The sequence below is a fragment of the Chaetura pelagica genome, unplaced genomic scaffold, assembly GCF_000747805.2.
Source record: "Chaetura pelagica isolate M959 unplaced genomic scaffold, ChaPel_1.0 scaffold1222, whole genome shotgun sequence".
Taxonomy (NCBI): domain Eukaryota; kingdom Metazoa; phylum Chordata; class Aves; order Apodiformes; family Apodidae; genus Chaetura; species Chaetura pelagica.
The window spans coordinates 99,778-108,026 of NW_009952494.1; the positions used below are offsets into that span (position 1 = coordinate 99,778).

Sequence of the window (8,249 nt, forward strand, 5' to 3'; positions counted from 1 at the left end):
TGTGGGGGGACATGTGGCTGCCTGAGGGCCATAAACAATGGGCACCCACCACCTCAAGCCCAGCTGTCCTCCCCCATCTTTCAGTGGGTGCTGTTTTTGTCCCCAAAACATGTTTTCTCTAAATCTTCCTGCCTTGGTGTTACCCAGACTCTTGTTCTTGTGTCACCTCTTTGCTCTTAAGTGATGATTTTTTTCCCCCCAAAACATGACTTGTTTAAGTTAACAACCCACGTCACTGGGATGAGGAGGCAGGTCAGACACCCCCCAGCTGCTGGGGGAAGGGAGGCAGGGAGGTCCCAGCCCCCAGCATCCGGTACCCGACAGAGCTGGGGCTGCCTGGTGTGCTGTGGTGAGGAGCTCTCTGCACATCCTCTCCTCCCAGCAGGGGAAAGAGCCACCAGTGCTCAGTGCCATGTGGAGGGGACAGTCCCTGGGCCCCTGGGTGCTGCTGGCCAGCCTGGCCCTGGCCAGCTGGAGTGTCCAAGGTAAGTCCCTGGCTGTGGGTCTCTGCCCGTGGGCTGCTGAGGTGCTGTGTCCTGGGGATGAAATGGGGGTGGTGGTCCCTGGAGACCCTCAGGTTGGCAGTGGTGCCCAGTGGGCACTTGCTGCAGTCCCTGGAGACCCTCAGGTTGGCAGTGGTGCCCAGTGGGCACTTGCTGCAGTCCCTGGAGACCCCCAGGTTGGCAGTGGTGCCCATCAGGTGCTTGCCGTGGTCCCTGGAAGCTGTACCCGTGCTGCTCCCACTGCAGGCAGCTCTGCAGCCACGGGAGGGTGGCTGGAAGCAGCTCCCTGCAGCTTGTTGGGGTTGTGTCCCTTGTGGACCTTGATATGATGTTTGTAAATTTCAATGGGGAGAAAGGAATGGGTCAGCACAAGGGTTCCTGAGGACGGGGTTGCTCTGATGGTTCTGCTCACCCTGGCTTGTTGCTGTGACAGTCTGGAGCCACCTGGGATGGCTCAAATCCACCCTACAATGACAGAGCACCTGCAGCTGGGCTTGCCGGGGTCCTGGTGCTGGACCAAAGCAGCTGTGAGCTCTGTGCTGGCACAGACCTGCCAGCAGGAGAGCCTGTGTGCTGTGCTCTGCTCCAGCACTCAGCGAGTGAGACAGGGAATTTGCTCTCAGATTCGGAAGATGATGCTTTTGCATGCAGTTCTTTGTGTGCTCTTCACTAAAAATGGGGTTTTTTTATGCTTGGGTAAAAAACCCCGATGGGTTTTTGCCTCCTTGTCTGGGCTCAGCTCCTCTCCCTGCTGGTGGAAACGTTTCACTTTCTGTTGAAAGGTCTCTGGCTGAATTTGCACTTCAATACTGATGTGATCTGTGTGTGGGATGAGGGTCACACAGAGAGTGGAGTCCAGGCAGGTGCCCGAGCCAGGTGGGTTTTCTCTCTAAGGGAATTTGAATCTCTGAACTACCCAGAGCTGCTGTAATGTAACTACCAGTTCAACACTGAACTACTTCTCTGCTGGGTAATCTGCATTATGTGGTTTGTTTTGTTAGCAGTGTCCTTTCCAGTGCTCAGGGGACAGGCTAACATGACTCTCCACGGATGAGATCTGTGAGCTCTGCACCACTGAGGGCTGAGAACTTGGCTGGGAAGCTCTTTGCCCTCCTGTTTGGTTTGTTTTCTTTTTACAGGGCAGAAGGTAATTGTGAAGGAAGTCAGTGGGAAGGTGTTTCTGCAGTGTGTGACGGGCACCCGAGCTGAAGCCACGTGGTGGAAAGATGGGACTGAGATAGGAAACTTCACACAGCTGGACTTGGGTTCAGCTTTTGATGATCCCAGAGGCATCTACATGTGCAAAGGGGAAAGTGAACAGAGGAGCCCTCCCCTCCAGGTGCACTATAGAAGTAAGTGTTGCAATCCTGGTTTCTAGAGCCACAACTGCCTGGGGTTTTCACTGAAGACATTTTTTTGAGGGAACTGTGTTTTTTCTCAGAGTTTGAGGGTGTTTCCACCAGTTTGTGGAAGCTCCAATAGATCCTCTGCTGGGTTGGCCTTGGGAGCAGCCAAGCTGCACATTCCCCTGGGTCTGGTGCCTGGACTGGCCAAGTTCTTTGGGCTCAGTCTGGCCCCACAGCTCCTGGTGGTTGGCTGAGTGTTGCTGTTCTTTTGGGCTTCCAGTGTGTCAGAACTGCATCGAAGTGGATGCTCCCACCATCTCTGGGATTGTGGTTGCTGACGTTGTTGCCACCATCTTCCTGGCAGTTGCTGTGTACTGCATCACTGGGCACGACAAGGGGCGCACGTCGAGAGGTAAGGGGGGTGCCTGGGCATGTCCAGGAGCTGCGTGGTACCCAGGGACTGCCCATCCCTGCCCACAGAGCCAGGTCACTGCAAGCTGGAACCAGCACGCAGCAGGTCTAGGGCAGGGATCTGTGTGATCACCCTTCCTGTCCCTAGCTCAGCTTCTCAGGAGAAGCCATCATATGTACAGGGTTCACCAAAACCTTCTCCCAGCTGGTGGCACAGGAACATCTGAGGCTTGTAGGGGCTTTCTACAAAGAATGTAACAGCATAGTGCTGATATTCACCAGGCTACCTGTGACTCCCCCAATTCCTGACCATCTTCTCTCTTCATTTAGCTTCTGACAGGCAGAACCTGATTGCTAATGACCAGCTCTACCAGGTGATTGGGGGGGTGTGTGGGCTTCAGTGTGTCTGTCTGGTCTGGGGCTGTGTGGCAATGATGCTGCAGCTGCTGGGGGGACACACCTGATGCCTCAAGGCATCACACCATGTTGGAGGTTGCTCTCTGCTGGGACATCCTTCCCCTGAGAGACCCCGAGCTCTGTGTGCAGGGAGGGAGAGCTTGCCAAAAGCTTGGCAAAGGGAAGTCCTGGACCCTCTCTCCCAGGGCTGGACAAGGGTTGTAGCTCACTTTGCCTTTTTTCCTCCCCAGCCCCTTGGCGAGCGGGACGAGGGGCAGTACAGCCAGCTGGCCCCTGGCAGAGCCCGCAAGTGAAGCAGGAAGATGCTGAGGCCTGTGACTCCTTCACGTGGGGAGTGACATGACAGCAAAGCTCCTGCCAGGTGCTCCAGGGCACCAGCACCCTGCTCTGGCACTGCCACTGTAAGTGCACTGTGGGTGGAGGGCGCTGGGGTTTTGCCTAGAGAGCCCCCCCAGCTCCTTGTAGCTCCCTGCTCATCCCCTGATCTCCTGCACTTCTGTATCCTCTGATTAAAGACAAGCCTGTCCCTTGGCCTCCCTGCTCCATCACTTGTGCTGAGGCCCGGGGAGCTCTGCAGTCCCTGGGAAGGTGCACGCTGGATGTGACCCACCCAGATCCCTGCAGAGCCACCAGGCTCCTGCCCGTCCCAGCAGGATGCTGCTCTGCAAGTGTGGGCAGGTGCCCGTGGCTGTGTCACCTCTCTGTGACACAGATGGGACACAAATGACATCTGGGGCTGTTGCCAAAGTTGGGGGTAGCAGACCTTGTGAAGGGAGAGGGCTGCCAGTGGCAGCAGCAGAGGTTGCATCACATTTAATTCCCCTTGCAGGGTGGGGAGCAGGGACACCAGGAGCACAGCAAGTGTCAGCAGGGTCTGTCTCACCCCTGCCAAGTTCCTGCAAGCCTCAGTCTCCTGGACAGAGCTGGGGGGCTGGCAGGAAGGAGGACAGAAGGATGTTTTCTCTGCATATGCAGCAGAGGCCAGAGGCAGCCCAAGCTCTCCCCACCCTCCCCTGCCTTTGCAGCCCACGGGAGAGTGACAGAGCACTGGAACAGGCTGCCCAGGAAGGTGGTGGAGGCTTCCTCTCTGAAGACTTTCAAAACCTGCCTGGATGTGTTCCTGTGTGGCCTGCCCCAGGTGGTCCTGGTCCTTTCCAGCCCCCCACATTCTGTGATTTGGCAGCCTCTGTCAGGCCCAGCAGCCCCCCCAGGCTGCTGAGCACAGGGTGAAGTGAGGAAAACTTGGAGAGCCTTTCCCACCTCAGCCACCTTCCAGACACTGGGTCTCCTCACCCTAGCTGTTCCTGGCAAGGTCTCAGTTCCTCAGATCTGAAAAGAAACAGCTCCTGGGGTCTGACTGTGGCCAAAACAGGAGGCAGAGAACAGCCAGGACCTCAGAAACCAGGTCACCTCCACGTGCCAGTTGCACACACCTGTGCCCTGTGCTTCCCTGCTTTTGTAAGAACCTGGGCGAGTGGCTTGAGAGAGCATTTGTGACTCAGTGATATAAACTGGGTATGGAAAGAGTCAGCACTCAGCAAGAACTGGCCCCAAACCTGTGACACGCCAGGAGCAGCACGGGCTGTGCAGGGTGCAGGTGTGCCCTGCCTGCCCGTGCAGGAATTGCTGAGATCAGCCCCACGGGCACTGAGCAAGCAAAGAACCTGTTTTCCTTCAGTGTCAGCTCCTCACACAACAGTATTGTGCTGTTCACAGAAGCAGAACAATGTCCTGGTGGCTTTTCTGCTCCAACCTGCTCCAGTGAAGGGTGAGCCTGATGTAACTGTTCCAGGCAGAAGGTGCCAGAACCCACCTCTGGTCTGCAAAGGGTTGAGCCCTGTAAAGAGCAGAAGTGACCAGCAGGCTGCCTGGGCTGCAGCACTGGCCTGGCCAGCAGACCTCAGAGCAACGAGCCCAGGTGGCAACCTGTACCCACAGAGCAGGAGGAGGCTGGAGCAGGGGGGTGGGTGTGCTCTGCATGGAACAAGGAGACAGCAGAGGCCACCTCTGCAGCTTCTGTTGGAGAGGCTCCTCAGCACCTCGCCCTTGGGAGGACAAGGGAATGTTCCTGAGTGCAGCCAAGCACAGAGATGCTGTCACAGAGTGGGTACTGATCCCACAGAGGTGAGGGGAGCGTGGCTGGCACTGGTGGGGGCAGACGAGCACAAACACACACAACTGGTGGTGGAAGCACTGGGGTGTTGCTGGAAGCAAGACTCAGACCCTATGTACACAGAATGGTCCCAGCTTCTCACAGCCCACCCGTGGCAATGGGCTGTGTGGGTGGGCTGAGCAAGTGTCCCTGGAGCAGGGATGTTTTGCAGAAGCTGAGAACGTGGCCCCAAGTGGTTTTAGGGCTGCTGGGGGTAAGTGCTCTTTGCATCTTGCTATCTCCCTCCTAGATCTTTAGTACCTTGTTTGGTAACCCAGCTGTGCTGCTTTTAAAACCACATCCTGCAGGGTAAGCACAGCAATCCAAAGCATGGAACTTGCTGGGTGCTCATCTCACGCTGAAACTCGAGGGTTAAACCATCTCCCCCCAGCCTCAGTTTCCTTTCTTCAGAGCTGTTGTCCTGCAGAGCAACAGAAGCAACAGAAATGTGGCTCACTCTGCCACCCTGAACCAGAAGCAACCCCAGGCTTCACAGCATCCCTTGGCCCTTCTTAAGCTGTTGCTGCTGCTCTGGAAACCACAGCTTTTAAAATCAGGTAGATTTAAAATCTGTGTGGTGAGTGCATGAGAGCTCATGTTTTTCACCTGCCCCCAGACCCACGCCCTGGCTCCTGTTGCCCCCTGCCCTGCTCTCAGGCCCCACTCTCCTGGACACCCCCTAAGTGGGTGTTCAGGTCTCAGCTGAGCCCCACTATTTAATAGCAACACAGATTTGAAGCAAGCACTTAAAGCTCCTAATGGGAGGCTTTCAAATTACTCGTGGGAAGGTGTTAAACCCTCATGTGACCCCATGAGGATGTTTTGCTGAAGGTGTCAGGGAGGAGAAAGGAGGCCAGGAGCCACAGGTGAGGCTGCAGCCCTTTAATGAGAAGAGAAACCTCTTGCCAACGTGCTTCTTGTCCCTAATGGCAAACTGATGGCTGAAGGAAGACACCAGGGTCTGTCCTGTGTCACCCCAAATGCCAGGACCTCAGCAGGCCTGCAGAGAGCTGGTACCAAGCAGTTAGCCCCTCTGGTGCAGTTTCCCAGCCTGGCACCCGTGGGAATGTCAGAAGCCCCTGGTTTCCAGCCCTGCATACACCTCCCGCTGGCCTTTCCGGATGGGCTGTGGGAACAGCAGAGATGTTAGCTGGGGAACCTGCATGAACACCCTCAGACAAGGCCAGGATCTGGGTGCAGACAACACATGGAGGTGGGCAGAGCAGAGAGCAGGTGCAGTGCTGCTCTGGAGCTGCAGGTCTGCTCCCCACTCCCCGTGGCAGCACCAGAAGGGGCTCCACCTTTACCACCTTTTGTCTGTGTTCCCAGGAAAGGTTGCAGGTGGCCTGGGTGCCTCTTCAATGGAGCAAAAAGGATAAATCCCCCAGAATCCCAGCTCTGGCCATCCCTCCCCAGCCAGGAAAGGGAGATGGGAAAAGTACAGCTCCTCCATACCTCATAGTCAGGGTTTGGAACAGGGGGAGGACGTTGTGTCTTCTGACCTGCAACAGGGGCAAAGAGAGATCATCCTTGGTGAGGATCCGTTCAGTGCAGCACTGGGACTTTGATGGAGGTGACTGCAGGGTAAGGCATCCTGTGGGTCAACCCGCGTGGCTTTTTTAAGAGCTTAGAGCTTTCAAAGACCCAGTTTAAGAGCAGCATCCCCTGCCTCGTTTGCTGCTGCACAACAGCCTGTGAAATGGTTTCCTGTGGGCAGGGACATTTTTGGCACAGCCCATCCTATACAAGAAGGCAGCCTGGAGCAACAGGTGTGGCAAGCAGGAGCATTTCTTGGCAAGGGCTTGGAGGTTTGGGGGGGAGCAGAGCAGGCTGTGTCACTCCAGTGCTCAGCAGAGGTGCCCCAGGTGGTTCTTACCTCGCTGCCGGGTGCCAGCACTGGGGCTTGCTCTCCCCTTCCTGTCCTTGCTGAAGTAATAGACCAGAATCAGCACTCCCAGGGTGATGAGCAGATCTGCAGTGATGATCCCTGCCACTGCCGGGGCATCCAGCTCCTCACAGTTTGCACACACTGCCAGGAGAGAGGAGGTGCTCTGAGCTGGGCATCCTTCCTTCCCAGCAGGGAAAGGCCCTGACACCTCAGTCAGCAGCCACAGACCAGGGCCCGCTGTGTGCAGCCTCCCTTCCTGCCCTCTGCTCTGTGAATGGCCTGAGCCCAGGGTGCAAAACATCTCCTAGATCGTTGCACCATCCCTACTGCCCCTGCTGGACTCCTGGGTCCTGTCTGCAGAGCAGCTGCCCAAATTTTTAATGGCTTAGAGGCTGAGATCCCTCTCCAGGGAGATGCAGAAGCCCCCTTGGATAACAGGTCACAAACCAGGCTGTGTGCTGGGATGGGAGTTTCCCACTCTGCCTTTGTGGCAGGTGTTACTCCTGCCTTGTAGCCTGGCAAGAGCTGTACATAAAAATATCACACACTGCCCATGTGGGCACCACTGACAAGCAACCAGCTTGATCTTGTGGTTTATCTCTATCCCAACCAACACCAGCAGACTTGAGGACACAGAAGGGAAAGGCTGGAGAGCAGGGGCATTCCCTTTGTAAATAATTTGCTCTTTGGACCTTTTTACTGCTCAGACAGAGAGGGAAGAGCCTCAGCAGAATTGCACCCAACCAGCCCAGCAGGGTGAGCATCAGGTCTCATCTCCTCGGAGCTGCCACTGAAAGGTGGAGGCTTCACCCCCAGCCTGGGCTCTGAGGGCTGTGTCACTCACCTCGGGCGTGCAGGTACATGTTATACTTCTCCTGATTTGATGAGCAGCTCACGTTGATGGGAGAGCTGTCGTGGTTCTCCAGCACGTATTTCCTCTCGTCGCCTTCCTGTTTTTTCCCAGATAGATCCCACTCTATCCTGCCTTCAGTCAAGGGACACGTGATGGTCACCGTGGTTCCAGAAATCTCCACCAGGAGCTCTTTATTGGAAGGTGAGCCAAGGAGAAGGGAAAACAGCTTTACAAACAGCTCCTGGGCAGGCTTCCCTGCCCTCCCCTGCCCCACCATGACAGATTGTGCTGCAAAATCTTGGATTTTGTGGTGCAATGGCAGTTCCCTGCATTGTGTGTTTTCCTTTGGTGTTGCAAAGAATCAGTGTAAATAAACAGTGTCAAAATCCCACCAGTGTTCAACTTTGTCAGGGAGCCTGGGGCACCTGCCACCATTTATCCACATTCTTTCTGGTCTCTGCAGGTGGCCCAGCTCTGCTTGACCAACAATAATTAGGGACAACCCATTGCAGTTTCTTTTTCTGGTTAGTGATGACAGTAGCAACCAACAAACAGGAAATTTTTTGTCATCCTAAAATACTGCTGAAGTATTTCTATCTTTTAGACTTCCCCAGTGCACCCACAGTCTTCATATCATGCTAAATAGTTCAGAAATGCTGGTAAAACACACTTACCCTCT

At 55.4% G+C, this 8,249-nt stretch overlaps 2 protein-coding genes across 2 annotated transcripts in view; one reads left to right on the plus strand and one right to left on the minus strand.

Moving 5' to 3' along the window:
• ZW10 (zw10 kinetochore protein) overlaps positions 1 to 7,380 on the minus strand; it is a 20,145-nt gene extending 12,765 nt beyond the window's left edge. Inside the window, 1 exon segment of the mRNA XM_010008890.1 lies at positions 7,342 to 7,380. Coding sequence (XP_010007192.1) covers positions 7,342 to 7,380 — 39 coding nt within the window.
• Positions 413 to 2,970, plus strand: LOC104398739 (T-cell surface glycoprotein CD3 gamma chain-like). The gene is made up of 5 exons (XM_010008882.1): positions 413 to 485; positions 1,643 to 1,855; positions 2,130 to 2,261; positions 2,591 to 2,634; positions 2,908 to 2,970. Exons 1-5 carry the CDS (start codon positions 413 to 415, stop codon positions 2,968 to 2,970), a joined length of 525 nt encoding a protein of 174 aa, XP_010007184.1.
• Positions 7,381 to 8,249: the final 869 nt, after the last annotated feature.